The sequence below is a fragment of the Ursus americanus genome, chromosome 11, assembly GCF_024610735.1.
Source record: "Ursus americanus isolate L20-20 chromosome 11, mUrsAme1.1.p, whole genome shotgun sequence".
NCBI classification, from domain to species: Eukaryota; Metazoa; Chordata; class Mammalia; order Carnivora; family Ursidae; genus Ursus; species Ursus americanus.
Window position 1 is genome coordinate 25739443 of NC_142137.1, and position 16842 is coordinate 25756284.

At 48.0% G+C, this 16842-nt stretch overlaps 1 protein-coding gene across 4 annotated transcripts in view; it reads left to right on the top strand.

Annotated features, from left to right (window-relative positions):
- The first annotated feature begins 910 nt into the window (after positions 1-910).
- FOXO3 (forkhead box O3) overlaps positions 911-16842 on the top strand; it is a 127017-nt gene continuing 111085 nt past the window's right edge. Inside the window, exons 1-2 of one of the 4 annotated variants that reach the window (XM_087865367.1) lie at positions 911-1038; positions 3855-4608. In XM_087865367.1, the coding sequence (XP_087721493.1) occupies positions 3991-4608 (618 nt within the window). In that variant the 5' untranslated portion in view covers positions 911-1038; positions 3855-3990. Of the gene's footprint in view, positions 1039-2433; positions 2768-3552; positions 3726-3854; positions 4609-4815; positions 4933-16842 lie in introns of those variants that run through there. The other 3 variants (XM_045806937.2, XM_087865366.1, XM_087865368.1) reach the window with 3 other exon arrangements.

Here is a 16842-nt window from a genome sequence, read left to right on the forward strand (position 1 = left end):
GCCCTGATCCACCCCTCCCACCTCCTGTGGACACCTGCAGTTGAGTGCTGTGGTCGTGTATCAACGTCCACATTGCCATGCTATAAACCAAAAGCAAACTCAGGGCTTCTCAGAAGGGCAGGCCCACAATGAGAGGAGAGGAGCAGCAAGCACAGGAGCAACCCCAGGAAGCAGTCAGAGCCCCCTTTCCCAGAGTTCCCTTCCGAAGACAAGCCGGGGTAGCAAAAGCGTTGTATTTGGCAGAGCTGTATGCCCCAGTGACGGGCGCATAAAGGGCTGGGGACATTCTGAACAAGGTAGCGAGGTCACAAGCTACGCAAGGTGATAACAGTCTACCTCGCGGCCAGGGTACAGTGTGCCAGGGAATATGTGAGCGTGTGAAATTGGCTCTGGAACCTGTGGCCGCGGAGCCCGGCCTCGTGCGGCCTCCAGGGCGAAGTGAAGTTGGTGGCTTTGTTCCCGGAATGTGAATGAGGGAGCCGAAGCCGGGCTAAAAGAAGGCAGCTTTCCGCGGCAGGAACTCGACATCTCCGTGGAGGCTTTGGCAGCGCGCGAAACTCGCTATCAGGCTCCCCGGCCCCAGCCAGCCAGTGCGCTGGAAGCCCGCAGTGGGGACAGCCTGGCTGGCCCGTGAGCTGAGCCCGGAGAGGCCGTGGCGCGGGCCTGCAGCGTCCCCCAGCCAGCGCGGGCGGCCCCACGCGTCCGCCACTCAGCCGCGCGGCCAGCACAACATTCCATTTAAAAATAACACCCACGTGCGCTGGTAAACAAGCGCGCGCGGCTACCGTGCCGCGCGCCCCGGGCGAGCCAGTGCGGCGCGCGCCCGCCCTCCTCCCGCACGTGTCTGCCGGCTCCGCCCGCGCCGCTCCTGCGTTACTCACTCTCCTCCCCCTCGGACGGCTGCGCACCGCCCCGAAGCCCCGAGTCCTGCTGCTCCAGGGCCCTAGCGTCCCCCCACTCTGCCAGGCACGCTCCGCAGGGTGCTCTCCAACTTTCCTCCCCGACACCGCCACAACGCGGCAGGACCCATCGCCCCAGGTCGGCTCCCCTTCTCTCCTCCCCTGTCTTCTCAAGTCCCCCTCCTTTGAACTCTTCCCTCAGCGCGCGAAGGATTGGCTTCTGGGTTGCCCTCTCTTTCTCCTCTTCTCCCTCCCTTCCTTTCTTCCTTAGAATTTTACTCGATTGTTTATTATTTGCTGGGGGGCGGGGGCGGGGGGCGGAGAGGGGTGTCTGGGGCCTGGAGACTGGTGGCCACGGCCAGTCAGCGCGCGGCGTGGTTTGACGAGTAGGCGGCTCAGCGAATGGGGACGCGGCGCAGAGCTCTCCGGTCACGCGCGTGTGGATACAATGACATCATCTGTTTGTACGCGTCGAACTAGCTTGGTGCAGGGGCGGGGCCGCACGTAAGTTGAGTGACGGGCCCTGCGCAAAGCCCGGAGCCTGGAGTCCGCTGGGTGGGCGGACTCCTGAGTACCCTGGGTTGGACCTTTTTGTGTATTGGGTTGTTGAGGAGCGAGCTCTAGATTCTGAGCTCTCTCCAGTGACTTAGGAGGATTTAAGAAAAAAGGGAGAAAAAAAGATATTTATGAACCAAAGTGAATAGACTTTTGGTGTGCGTGTCGCATGGAGTGCATTCTTAGTGCACAAACGAACAATTTAGGCACCGATAGGATAAGGACTTGCGAAGATGTTTCTCTAAACCTAAAGAAGTATCTTTTTAAAAAACTCAAAAATGCACAAGTAGCCATTCTGGAGTCATTTACAGGCTAGAAACAAATTATTTCCCATTCATAATTGTTCAAAATCTGCTCGTGCGTTTAGGAATGGGGGATAATTTGCATTTCTCCTGAGTTAGTTACACTTCTACCCTCATTTGCCACGAAATCCGTGAAAAGTGAAACAACACTGCGTCGAGCGTCCTAGGTAAGAGACTTTGCTGCAAACCTCTCGGTGCCTGATCAAATCTGAAGGCATCAGTTTATCGAAGTCCTGTAAGGCACCAACATCTTCGCTTGTCAGTATTTCCACGCCGTGGTAATCCTTGCGATCTGCGGTCAGCATCTTATCGCGGGTGTTATCTGGTGTCCGATTCTAACCGGGAACCGGACACCAGGGCCGGCCCAGAGCCTGGCGGACGGACGCGCCCGCCGGGGACCCCCGGTACCAGGCGCCCTGCCCGAGTCTGAGAGACCACGCGACTGCGCTCGTGGAACGTTTGGGGCTCTGCTCTCCGCCTCCCTCTTCTCCTAGGCCAGCGCCGCGCTTTGTTGTCGTTGAGGCCCTCGGGAGGGAGGAGGAGCCCGGCGGGGACGGCTGCGGGAGCCCGCCTAGTCCCGGCCCGCGGCGCGCTCCCTGACACCCACGCCCGCAGTCCCGCGGAGCCTGGCCGCGCAGGCGCGCGCGCGCGAGCCCACATATACACACACACACGCACACGCACACACACGCACGCACACAGCACACCCGGGCCCGCCGCCCAGCCCTCCCTCTGGGCGGGGACCCGCCCGCCCGCCGTCAGCCTAGGTTGAGGCACCCTGCGTGTGTCTATAACTTTGTGCTGCTGCCGCGGCCGCCCTGCTCGTGGAAGGGAGGAGGAGGAATGTGGAAGGCGGCGGCGCGCAGGCTGACAGGCGTTTCCTCAGGCGGGCTGCGGCGGCGGCCGGAGCGCCTCTCCTTCGCCGAGGTTGCGCGCCCCCTCCTCGCCGTGCCCCGGGCCCGCGCGGAATTGTGCGTCCTCCCCCCTCGTCCCTGAAGGGAAGGAACTGAGGTAGGCGCCGGAGCTGTGCAGCGGGGCGGTCGCCTTCCCGGTGACTCCGGATCTGCTTCCGAGCTGGGCCAGGCGCTTCCCTTTTCCCTCCCCGTGACTCGGTGTGCGCGCCCCCCTTCCCTCCCGTTAGTGTTTTTAAAGGACTTGAGTGAAGGGGTAAAACTGTCAAGATGGCAGCAGCGGGAGCAAGGAGGTGATGAACGTGCTGGTCCGGGTTTTCTGGCAGCCCGGGAGACTTGGCGCTTCCTGACCTGTTGGAAGATTTATGTTCCGACTTGCCCCCTCCCCCCGTGCTTTACTGGGAAGGGGGTGGTGGGTACAACGCCCGCGAGCAAATAAACCACACAAAACCCCAAAGTGGTCGTTCCTGCTTGGCTCGACCCTTTGCAAACACCCGCCGAGCTGCTTGCCCCTCTGCTTCCCGTCTTGTCTTTTTTCTGGAAGTGACAAGAGCCCGTCCGCGCTCGGACCCACGTTCGTCCTCCTGGCCCGCGGGCGAAGAGGGGAGAAGGTGGCTGCCCGCGCCGTCCCCGGACTCGGGCCCCCTCGGCGGGGAGAAGGGAGTACAAGGGGGCGCGGAGGCGGCAGGGCCGGGGACGAGGAGAAGAGCGGAAGACGCCACAGACTTTGGCTACGGCGCCGCGGGAAGCACTTGAGCGGGCCCGAGCGAAACATAAACAAACGCACGCCCGCTCGGGCTCCGACCGCGGCTCGGCTGCGCCAGCTTTGGCCGCTGCCCGCTTTAAAGGCGCGGCCCGTGCCCCTCCCCCCGCCCCCGCCCCTCCCCCTTCTTCCCCGCCCAGCCACCTAGCCCAGGAGAGACCTGCAGATCTGGCGGCCCCGGCGGCAGGGGGAGGGGGCTGCCCCGTGCGAGCCCGTCGATTCGCTCCTGACTCCCCCGCGGCCTGGCCAGGGGGCGGTGTCTGCTGCGCCAGGTTCGCGGGACGCAAGTCTCCAGGTCTGCCTGTTTCTGGGAGGCGGGCGCCGTGCGGCCGGGAAGCGGCGGCGACGGGCGCGGAGTCGCCGAGGACTGGGCTCCAGACCGGGATAACCAACTCTCCTTCTCTCTTCTCTCGTGCTTCCCCAGGCGGCGGCAGTAGCGGCAGCGGCTCTCGGGAGCCCGAGCCTTCGCGGCGCCCCCGTCCCTCCCCCGCCGCACCCCGCCCCGGCGCGAGAGGAGAGCGCGAGAGCCCGAGCCGCGGGCGGGCGGGCAGGCGGCGAAGATGGCAGAGGCACCGGCCTCTCCGGCCCCGCTCTCTCCGCTCGAAGTGGAGCTGGACCCGGAGTTCGAGCCCCAGAGCCGGCCGCGCTCCTGTACGTGGCCCCTGCAGAGGCCAGAGCTCCAGGGGAGCCCGGCCAAGCCCTCGGGGGAGACGGCCGCCGATTCTATGATCCCCGAAGAGGAGGACGATGAAGACGACGAGGACGGCAGCGGTAGGGCTGGCTCGGCCATGGCGATCGGCGGCGGCGGGAGCGGCACCCTGGGCTCCGGGCTGCTCCTTGAAGACTCGGCCCGGCTGCTGGCTCCCGGAGGGCAGGACTCCGGGTCCGGGCCAGCCCCCGCGGCGGGCGCGCTGAGCGGGGGGACGCAGACGCCGCTGCAGCCTCAGCAGCCACTGCCGCCGCCGCAGCCGGGGGCGGCTGGGGGCTCCGGGCAGCCGAGGAAATGCTCGTCGCGGCGGAACGCCTGGGGGAACCTGTCCTACGCCGACCTGATCACTCGCGCCATCGAGAGCTCGCCGGACAAACGGCTCACTCTGTCCCAGATCTACGAGTGGATGGTGCGCTGCGTGCCCTACTTCAAGGATAAGGGCGACAGCAACAGCTCTGCGGGGTGGAAGGTGCGTACCCACCTCGGGCGGGCGGCCGGACCCGCCGGGCCTCCTGCGCAGTGCGAGACGCGCCTTCGATTCATCGGAGCGCGCCTGCGGGCGCTGGGGAGAGGGGTTGGCATCTAGAGCCTCCGCTGTGAGGTTTCGGGGGATCTCTGTGACCCCCAGAGTAGGGGAACCTAGGGTCGGCCGCGGAGGGTGGGGCGGGGAAAGGAGGTTTCCGGGGAAGCCTCAGGGCATGGCCAGGTGAGGAGAGGGGGCAAGGGATACCGGCGAGGGAAGGACTGGCGGACAGGAGTGCATTTGCTGGATTCCTGGGACAGCACGGAGGAGGTAGGTCTGCGGCCAACTTCGAAGTAGAAATCACCGTAGTGGGGATGCGGGGAGGGCTCTGCGGATGGAATGAGAGGATGTGGGGGAGTGTTTGGGTCTCGGTGCCCAGAGGAGGGGTTGGATTTGTGGTTTCCAGTTGGTCACAGGAGTATGGTCGTTGTCACTAACTGGATGAAAACCCATGCGTCGAAGTTTCTGGCTTGTGGATGTTAGTTCCCACAGGCACACCGATCCCATTAGAAAAAGCAGTGGTTGTAAACCTTTTTCTGGCTGGCTGTCTTTCCTTGCCTGTGTTGACACCTTTATTCCTTAGAGATGTTTCTCCAGTAAACCTGCCGCGGAACTTGAGATGTTCTGAGCCCTGGAACGGGCCAGCCCTGCCACCTCAAGGCGGACTAGCCACACCTGCTGCTTCTGTTGAGGCCTGGACTCTGGCGCTGTTTGAGGCCGGGTCCAGGTGTGGAGGACTGAGGCCTGGAGCTTCACCTAGGCCTTTGGGAGGGAGGTGTCGTGTCAGGGCTGGGCCGTAATGGCTTCTACCTGTAAGTGAACCAGAAGAGAGGCTCTCTACTGTTCCTTTTCAGCCTCTTGGGGCACTGGACACGTGGTAGGGAGAGAGGTGTGGAAAGGCCTATGATGTAATGACTTCCTGCAGTTGGGCATCCAAACAGATTAACTCCTGTGCCCCTGCTGGGCTGCTGATACCCAGCTGCTTTGCTCTTCCTGGCACCTCATCCTCCTGGCCTCTTTCCCCAAGACATGAATGTGTCAGTACCAGGCAGAGGAGTCCTGTACAGTCGGAGATACATATGGCTTATCGGTTGCTTCTATTTGTTAGTTAGATTTTTTTTTTTTAATTAGGTAGTTCCTTCCTCATTCAGTCCTTTCCTTGAATGTCTTTGGGGAGCACTGTATCTTCCTGGGTTCCAGTAGGTGTATACATTAAGAACAGTTTAATCTTGGTGGAGAACTGGAGCACTGGAGAGGAAATCTCTTTGTGAAAAAACTAAAGAATTTAGTATGTTGAGTTTTAATTTGCTTTAAAAAAAAAAACCCTTGCAAACAAAGTATCTTTTTTAAAAAATTTTTTATGGCTGGTATTGGAGAGGATTTGTTGAGATACTTTAAAAGCAAAACGTATGCTTTGAAATTATTCCACATATCTGTCTCATTTCCTTTAACAAATGCTGACATTATGAATCTTACATTTGATTTAATTTTACAGCTTTGCAAAGGAATGCCAGTTGTGTGATATGAGGACCATTTCCAGAAAGCTTGAGAGTGAATTCCGTTTCAAAGCAGTGCTACTGTGATATCTTAAAACTAAGTTTCTAAGTGAATAGCAAGGGTTAATCTCAGGGTATAGTGTCAGGAAGGGGTGAGTTTCAGGATCTAAGAAAATGGATATAGGGGTTTGGAATATTTTTCAAATTTCTCAACTTGAAATTAGTCCTGTATATTTTGAGTTTGGTGCAGAGAATCTGCTTTTAGCTTAAATAATTAATGTTGGAAGGGTTTTTACTTTTCCTTTGATTTTTAAGTTTACACAAGTAGTTTAATCCCACAAGTAACATCTCTAGTTATTGTAGTTAAAGATAGTAATGGTTTAATAGCATTTGATTTTTTTTTTTTTTTTAAAGATCTAGGTGAGAAAGTAGTATTACCAAAAGTAGCTATGAATTGTGATTCGGTTAATTATATTTTCATGTAGTTGCAGGACTTGCAATAGAGATTTTGGGCCTAGTCCTAAAATTTGTGGTTTTATGTCCTTAACCTTTTTTTTTTTTGGTCTCGTGGTTTCTTTTTCCTTCTCTGCTATCTCATTTCTCTCTCTCCCTCTCTTTTTTTTTTTGGTTGAAGTATAGTCAACACACAATGTTAAATTAGTTTCCGTTTCATCTCTCTTTAAAACTTATGAAATACTGTAAATTGAAATTCAGGTCTTAATATGTCTAATACAGGACATAAAGTAAAATATTTATATATTTTATGTAAATAGAATTATTTTTGCTTTAAGATTTTACATTAGTTCTATTTCTGAGTATCACATGATAGCTAATCCTTGAAGACTATGGGGATATAATTTAGTTAAAGAGTTTTTGTAAGATGATCTTCATCAAAAGATGCACCCATGCAGGAACTTCCAAATCTTTGATGATGGAGAAAGCCCTTTGAAACTGGGCCTGGTTTCATATTCCGATTATGACTAATAGCCAACCTTTTTTTGTGCTTGTGGTTTAGTGGGGGTGGAAGAAGAGGGAAAAGGGAGAGGTCAGGAGCTAATTGTGACCCATTTCCATGCGTCCAAGTTTCAGGAGTCGATTCCTATCATGATTAGTCATTTTGAGAGCGTGCGTGTGCATTTAAACCACACTGCTTTCATTCTGAGTTATGCATTAGGGTTTTTAACTTCTAAAAATGTCTAGAATTCAGGTTAACCTCTCTTAGTCCTGTGAGCACATAGGTACAGTATGCAGGGTTTAGGCCTTACTTTTGTGGCTTTTTGGGCTATTGCATTATGAGATCCTGTCACCAGAATTATCACCCTAAAATTAGAGAATAAAAGAATTAGGAAAGAGGCCTTGGAGATCAGGATTAGGACTAGTGGTTTGAAGCGCTGGTTGCATATTTGGATCACCGTGGGAGCTTTTAAAAACTAACAATACCTGGAGAATCGGTTTTAATTGGGTGGGTCTGGGGCTTAGCATTGGTGTTTATTTTATTTTTTTAAGTTTCTCAGGTGATTCTGATGTACAGCCAGGATGAGGTTTGCTGAGATAGTTCAACTCCTTTATTTTATAGGTGAAGAACCTGGTTCTTAAGGACTTCTCTAAGATGACGCAGCTAGTTAGAGAAGTAATTAGCTGTAGTTCTGGAGATCTTTAAATTGACCATTTTTTTGAGGGTTTTTTACTAAGTAACAAGTAGTCTTACATAAGTAGAAGATGCTTTCCTGAAAAGCATATTTGCCTCTCAGTTTAAAAATGTCTTGGTTATTAGTTCAGCATCAGAAAGACAGATGAATATTGATGGAGGTTGATTGAGTTTGTCCCATTTGTATAGCATTCACTGTCTATCAGTACAGGTACTTAGGAACTGTGAAGTGATGAAGGTGGCAGAAAAGATAGCCTTTTAACAAAAGAAGGAAGTTCTTGGTTCACTTAGGTTTGTAAGATACATATTGTGCCAGAGAGAAAGGTGTTGGCTATTTCACAGGTTCCCTTACCTCAGGCATTAAAGTAGAAATGAATAATCAGTTGTGGTTAAGAGGGGAAAAGGTTACATTTCCTTTAATTCGGATTAAGCTTACTTGCACTGCACCACCCCTAATTAAACTGCTATGTTCTCTTGGTTCCTCCTGTTGTGGGACAGACCTCTAGGATTCCAGGGTTTACCTGTTAAGGCCTATTTATCGCTATTCATGTCCTCACACCCACACACCTGCTTTTCACAGGGGATTAGGATATGATTACATTAGGCAGCCATGAGTTTCTGTGCTGTTTCTCACAATTTCACAAATGTAGGATCTTGTGCGTATGACGACTTCTGCTGTGGAGGATAATTCTGCAAAAGACGACGTCTTCTTTCATGTGAGATGTGTGCTCTTGCAGCTTCTCCCCAGGGTAAAAAGATGAGGGCCCACCTGCCACATGATGCTTGTTGATGTTCTCGTTCTTTAGATTAATGCATCCAGTTCCTTCCCAGCATACTGTATTAAGAAAATATTATTTTATCTGCAACTTTCATGTTTAAAAATATGTTCTTAAAATTTCAGAATGACAAAGTTGTGATAATTCCACGTTGGCTTGTAATTTTGGCCTCAGTCACCTTTTGGAGTAACTCACCAAAGGGCCGGTTCTGGTCGTGTGTGAGGAATACGTCTTCTGCTTGGCCCATGTTGCCAAAATGCTGTTTTGTAATTTCCTTTGGCAGTACTCTTTGTCAGTGATTCTCAACGAATATACTTCCTCTTCCTACAGCAGCAGTACACTAGGGGGACTGTTTTTCCTCTTTTTCAAAGCTGTGTCATCGACGTATGAAGTGAAGAAATTGGCCCTTTTAAACTTTGATCTGTGAGCCCTATGTAGCAGAGAGACTCTTTAAAAAAGAAGCTAAGTGTTTGTTTTGATATGTTTATCTCCTTCTTAGAAAATGAAATGAAACTATGCAGGCTTATTTTTAGGAGATTTTAGGAGGGTTCTATTTTAAGAGAATGACACCATAGAAGAACATCTTGTAGTTAACTTTTTAATACGTGTGATTCTTACTTAAAACCTGCAAGATACTTTTATTTGGAAAATTAATGAAGAGTCCTTGTCCCACTGAAAAGTCATTTATTTGGTCTGGAAAAAGTTTAGCAAACACCGTCCATCCAAAGATCTTCATAAAAATGCAAAGGTAAGACTGTTTCAGTCTGTGTGCTCTGGCAGGGTACCCTGCTTACCGTACCATTGCTTATCAGATTAGATTCCCAGGGCTAGAGAGAATATGGAATTTATTTTGTTTTCCTATCTTACCCATCTTGCCTGTGGGGAACAGACTCGATCCTATTCTCGACTCCTCATTTTTCTCCTGACCTTTTCCTGTATCACAAGTCCTGAAGAGCCACTTTGGCTTTTTGCTGTTATGAAAGGAGCTCAGAATGACATATATAGGTGGGTTTTTATCTCTGTATCCCTGTATCTCTGTAGTTTAGATACATGTGGATTAGGGTCAGTGGACATTATAGCTGGTGTACAGTAAGTGACTACAGATTAGAAAGAGAAAACCTTTTTACTTATTTTCATGATATGCCATTTTATTCATCAAATACTTATGAGAGGCGTACCGTTCACAGGGCATTCTGCTGGGTCTCAGGGATATAGTAGTAGCACGAGGCAGAGGAGGTCCCCGTTCACAGGCTTTAGGTTCTGTTGGAGGAAGAAAACAGAAAATAAACGTGCAAATCTGTTCTGTGAACTTGTCATTGTCTTTGCCTTTTTTCACGTCTGTACTTCTGCTTTCCTCGATACTTCAGCCCTCTGTGGAGAAGTTATTGGCAAAAGGCAAAGTTGATGTTGAACTCTGGCTTGGAGCTGGTGTTTAATTCTCTGCAGATCATTTTCAGCTTGCTTTGGAGATGCGGGGCCACTCTAGCATGGCTCCTGTAGTTTGGGTTTGTTTGGGAGAAGCTGGGGCTTTCCCGGGCCATCTGGATTAGAGCACACCTGTGGTCCTAGCCTGATCTGGGGTCTCCAGTTCTGTTTTGTGGGGCCTGGTGATAGGACTGGCCTCCGTCTGGAGTGGAGGTGGAGCCTTGATACAGCTGACTCATCCACATTGCTTCTTGCTTCAAATTTAGAACGAAAAGAGGTTTTAGAGATCATCTAACTACTTCATTTTACAGGTGAGGAAGCAGGACAAGAGCATGTGAGTGACTGGCTCAGGAGCCTACAGCCAGCAGAGATGGAGCTAAGAGTGTGTCCGCGCGAGCCTTGGGCAACAGTGTTCTGTACTGTCTGCTGTTAACCATTGTGGTTTCACAGCTGTTCGTGTCAGTGCCTCCATTTCTGCAAACTCTTACTTCATTTGCTCGCCTCTGCTTCCCCTCCTCCCTCCTTAGGCTGGCTCATGCTAGAGAAGCTGCGTTGCTTTTTTAGCATTCCCCATCAGTGTTCTCAGCTCACCTTGCTGAAAAAGCCATCTGTCTTAAGCCCACCACACCCTACCATGCCCAGCCCTGACTCCCACCTATTTCTTTTGTCATTTTTCTGTGACTCCTGTATATTCCCAAGGACAGGGTAAGAGCCTCCAAAACATGGAATGTGTCTACCAGACAAAAACATTTCTGATACTTGGAGCTGTTCTTGGAATCATTGTGTCCTTAGCCCATAAAGATAGCCTTGTTCTGGGACTCTGACACTGAAAGGAGATGATGTGATTTGGGACTAAGGTGACATCATGTGTACAGTCTCTTGGATACTTACAGCTATGAAGTCTTGGACCTCCTAGCATTAACGTTGATGGGATATAGTGTAATCATGAAAGGATTCTCTGCTGTCCAACGCATTTCTTGCAGGTCTTGTTTCCTAGTGTTAGCAGTCCCTGAAAACTTCATTAGTGCCAGTCACTACTCATCATAGAAACTGAGGAAAACCTCGATCTAGGAATGACTTCATTTAGAGAAAGTTGAAATCAAGTCTGTTTTCCGTGTGTGTACCCCACTGATGCTGCATCAGTATGCCCTCTCTAAAAATAGTCACCATAGGATTGTTCGGCCTAAAGTTCACTTATGCGCTTCTTACAGGAGCAGAGCTGTTGTGTAAAACTAAGTTGTCCATGATGTTCTGCATTTGGAGACAGAAGTCCCAGATATAAAACTTGAAGTTTTATTTCCATGGATTGGAAAATAGAAGTCACATATGAAGAAGGAAGAGACGGCAAGCACTCTCTGAGATGGATCTTTTCAAAGCCAGTCTGTAGCTCTTCCGAGTTAAGAGTTTTCTTAATAGGTGGTTAGGCTGTGATTATGATAGAAGACCCCAATTCTGATGGCGTCATTACTGACAGACTCAGTATCTTTTTTTTTTTTTTTTTTAAAGATTTTATTTATTTATTTGACAGAGAGACAGCCAGCGAGAGAGGGAACACAAGCAGGGGGAGTGAGAGAGGAAGAAGCAGGCTCATAGCAGAGGAGCCCGATGTGGGGCTCAATCCCATAACACCAGGATCACGCCCTGAGCCGAAGGCAGACGCTTAACCGCTGTGCCACCCAGGCGCCCCCAGACTCAGTATCTTTAACGATTTTATTCTTAACCGAACAACCTTCATTTCTTAGTGTCATGATTTCCCCAGTTGGAAAAAGAAGTACGGTAGCAGGCATCCATATTGTGATGTATCACTCCTTCTTGATAAAACACAAGTGTATGATTGGTGCATGTTTCAAGCTGGGCTTTTCCAGAGAGTGTGTCTTTCACTTTCTACTCAGACTTTTTTTTTTTTTTTTTTAGATTTTAATCTTGGGACTTTTCCTTTGCAGTTTGTCAGTTACTATTATGGGATAACATTAAGTGAAATGGACTAACTTCCCCTATGGGCTATGGTCCTTGCAGTAATTTGCTACTCTAGTGATTGCCTATGATGAAGAAGGCAGGTTATCTTCTAGGGGCTCACCATGCCTGGGTGTCCACATGCACCGTAGTCCTCCAGTGGAGAGGTGCGCACAGAGCAAGGAAGAGTTCTGGCACACTTGTAGGGGGCAAGGCCGATGCAAGAAGGAACTTCTCTGCAAACAAATGGAATGCATTAGCTTTCCTTTGGAGTAAACCTATAATCCAACAGAGATGGCTTTGCAGTTTTTAGTAGTTGTTTGGAATTTTTTATTTCTTAAAAGACCTTTGCGCGTGCACGTGTGTGTGTGTTGAGGGAGAATCCACATCATATCTTTCATTGTGTTTTAGATGTCTAGTGAAATTAATAACTTGTCTCCTGAAGCCATTGATAATTTACTTTAAATTCAGAGCCAGCAGAGGGAGTACACAAGTCTTTAAGCTCATCTCAAGTATTTTTTTCCCCAGAAAGCTGAAATAATACCTTGATTAAAATAAAAAGAACTGTGATATTATAGTGCTTTCCTGTAGGTTTATATCCTTATTAGAAAAGGATAATTTGGGGAGGGGGCTGTTAAAAACCTAAGGTAATTTTTTTTTTTTAAAGGAAACCTTGGTCTTCTGAGACTCATGGTCTATTTTCCATCCCCAAACAGTTAAATGAAAGTACTTTTTACTGAAAAATATCCTTCCCTGTCTTTCATCTTTTTTGCTGTTCCATTCCTGATGATATGTACGAGTGTTTATACCTAATAACAGATTTTTCAGAGTATGTCAATTGTCTGGGCCAGTGGAATGTTGTTTTTTAGTGCTATTTTGAATGGGACTCTGTGTGTGTGTGTGTGTGTGTGTGTGAGAGAGAGAGAGAGAGAGAGAGAAGATTTTATTTGAGAGAGAGCACACATGTGTGAGTTTGGGGGACAGAGGGAGAGAATCTTTCAAGCAGACTCCCCGCTGTGGGTGGAGCCCATCTTGGGGCTCCATCCCGAGACCCATGAGATCATGACCTTAGCCGAAACCAAGAGTTGGGTGCCCAGCTGACTGAGCCACCCAGGCGCCCTTGAATGGGACTTCTGATATTTTCCAAGACTTCAGTTTCCCACAGGTGAGAGAAAGGCAAAAGGTACATTATCTCTAATTCAGATTGGAAGTAATCCGCTGGTGAATTTGAATTTGAATTTTGAATATAACTTTGAATTTTTTTTTATATTTCTGTAATGCTGTGATTTATCATCTCCTTTCACTTTGCCTCATATTTTGGTGGTAGTGGTTTATTTTTTAAAAGATTTATTTATTTATTTGAGAGAGGGTGAGAGAGCTTGTGTGTGCCCGTGTGCCTGCACGTGGTGATGGGGAGGGGCAAATGGAGAGGGAGAGAGAAACCGAAGCAGACTCCATGGGGATTGAGAAGTCCCATCTCACGACTGGGAGATCAGGACCTCAGCCCATACCGAGTCGGAAGCTTAACCAACTCGGCCACCCAGGCGCCCCATTGTGGTGGTTTATTTTAATTTGGGAGTTGTAGTGGGCTGAATGGCGACCTCCCAAATTCCTGTTCATCTGGAACCTCTAAATGTGACCTTATTTGAAAATAGGGTCTTTTAAGGGGTGATTAGTTAAAATTAAGTTATATTGGATTTAGGCAGGCCCTAAACCCAATGACTAGTGTCCTTATAAGGAGAGGAGAGGACAGTTAGATGCTGAGAGGCCTGCATGAAGACTGAGGCAAAGGTTGGAGTGGTGTGGTTCCTAGCCAAGAGCACTGGGCATTGCTGGGAGCCGCTTGAAGTTAGGAAGAGGCGAGGCCAGGAAGGCCCCCCCCCCCCCCGCCCCCGGCAGCCTTTAGAGGGAGAATGGCCCTGCTGACACCTTGATTTTGTACTTCTAGCCTCTAGCACTATGAGAAACTAAATTTTTGTTGTTTGAAGACCCTGAATTTGGTAATTTGTTGTGGTAGCCTTAGAAAACAAACACAAGAGCGTAGAGATGGAAGAGAGGGACAGGCAGGGTTGCAGATAGAGGAGAAGAATACAGAGTTTTATTTATTTTATTATTGAGATATAATTGACATATCACATTGGTTTCTGGTATATAACATACTGATTCAGTTTTTATGTATGTCACAAAATGTTCAGCACAGTAAGCCTACTTAAGTTAACATTCATCAGTGTGCATAGTTACAGATTTCTTTTTTCTTGTAATTAGAACTTTTAAGATCTAGTCTCTTATTTGATAACTGGAAGCTTGTACCTTTGACAACTTTTATCCATTCTGTCCGCCCCCCTCCAATTTTTTATTTAGATTAAAATGTTAACCATTCATAGGCTGCCTTATGGTAGTTTAAATTTCTACTTCATCCTGCTGTGTGGGACAGAAGGGAGGCATGAAGTCACCTGATTTCCCAGTTAGAACTACTAGAACTTGTTCCTTCCTTTTCTTTTCTTTTCTTTTCTTTTCTTTTCTTTTCTTTTCTTTTCTTTTCTTTTCTTTTTTAACAAAGATTTATTTTTAAAAATTTTATTTGTTTGAGAGAGAAAGAGCAAGCAAGCGAGAGAGCACAAACGGGGAGTGGCAGAGGGAGAGTTCTCCGGAGCCTGAAGCGGGGCCAGGGATCATGACCTGAGCCGAAGGCAGACCAACTGAGCCATCCAAGGCACCCCTGTTCCTCCCATTTCTAATGTGTCGTGGGCTCCCCTTCATACCCTCCTTCCCCCCCCCCCCTTATTGAATTTATTTCTTGGTCTATTTCTTGAGGCTGGTGGAATGGCTGTACTTGGGGAGTGTGGGCTTGAGGTTTACACTGAAGCCCATGAGTTCTGGCTGAGAGCTTTGGTCTAGAACAACCAGTCTTTGAGGGGAGAGAGGAGTCTAGGGTCCTCAGCAGAAGGATAGTGTTGAAGAAGAATCCTTTCTTCCCTGTCAGGACTTGAGAGGATGGAACCCTATCAGGTTCATTGCCATTGGTTTTGGTAGTAAGGCTAAGCCAGAATCTCTCTGAAGGAGCCCCTTCAGCTCCGCCCGTGCTTGGTTCAGGGACTTTCAAAGACTCAAACCTGAGGCTTCAGGCTAATGTCTCCTCTGTGTACATTTATGTCCAAAAAACCAGCCATCCTGATGAAGCATAGAACGCAGAGTGGTTGTCCTCATAGAAGTAGCAGCCGACCTATAGTATTGGTATAAGAATAGATGAACAATGTAGATAGTACCAAAATAGATCCATATATTTGGTTGCTTGATTTATATCCAACAGAGCAAATGATGTTGAAGAAATACATCAAGACATTGCATCAAGTAATTTGATATCTATAATGGGGGAAAAAAATGAACTTGATACCTGTCTTACACAATTTGGTGTGATTGACACCACTTCGTTCATAGACATAACTGCGTAAAGAAAAGAAAATCTTAAAAAAAAAAAAAGTATCAGCAGATATTTTCTAGGTACCTAGTAGGTGTTTGGGTTGAATTGTTCTGAAGTATTTAGGAATCAGAATTACACTGTTTAATCTTATATTTCAAAAGATATTTTTGTGAATGGGAGCCAGGATGATTTTTACAATAAAAAGGAGTCTACACAACCACATTTTCAGGCCTAGGTATAATAATAATAATTATAATAATAGTAGCTATGATTTATCGAGCACTAAGCGCCAAATGCTTAGCTAGGTTTTTACATCTAATGTTGATCTTGCATGATCGACATTTCAGTGTAAATCCCAATTTAAAGACCAGGAAGTGGCTTAAGGAACTTATTTGGGATCAGACTCGGGTTTCTTTGACTCTGGAACTTTTGCCTTTTCTGCTATGTTCTGCTGCCTCCTGGAGTGCGGGTGGGACTTTGGGTGGGGGGTGTACAACAATAAAATACCTGCCATTTCATTTACTTCTATTATTTATTTGGTGGGGAAGGTTGAGTTTTTATTTTTTTTTTAATTTAGGTAAATTTGACATATAACATTAACTTCGGGTGTATAACATAATGATTCAGTACTTGTATATATTGCAAAATGATCACCACAAAAAGTTTAGTTAACCTCCATCAGTACACATAGTTACAGAATTTTTTTTCTTGCAGTGAGAATTTTTAAGGTTTAGTCTTCTGGCAACTTTCAAACCTGCAGTACAGCATTATTACCTCTAGTCACCATGCTATATTTTCCATCCCCGTGACTTATTATAACTTGAAGGTTTGTACTTTTAGAAAACAGCTGCCATTTTAAAAGTTGCTATGTGCCACACCTTTGCGTATATTACCACTAATCCTCATAGTAATCCTCCGGAATACTGTCTTGAATGCATGTTTTCCGAGCTGTGGCTGACTGAGGTAACACCTCTCCGTGTGCTGCTGGGGGAGTGGACTGGACCCATGTGTTCTGCTCCTTTCCTTGATTTTATTAGCTAATAACTTAAGAATTGAGTCTGTGCCTGGCTTTTAGTGGGAGAGTAGAAGTGGCTTAAGTATTCTGTCAAAAACCTGTTGGTTTGGAGTTTCTCATTTCTGATAGGTCACTTCATCACATGGCCATAGTTTACTGTGGGTCAGATACAAAGTGTACTATTTAGTACGAATAGAGTGATACATAGTGTGTAGAAATCTTTTGGGTTGGGCTGTTATCTCTGACAAATTTCTGCTTTGGGAAAACAGGATATCTGTGCTTCTGTTGTATTGTAGGCTTCAGATAGGTAGATGAATGAAGACAAGACCACCAAGAAAAACGGATTTCGGGGGAAAAAACTTATATAAGAAGTTCCTGGCAGAAGTTTGGCTGCTGAATCAGATCTCATAACTAAAGGTATTAAAATTGTGAGGTGGTTGAGTCTT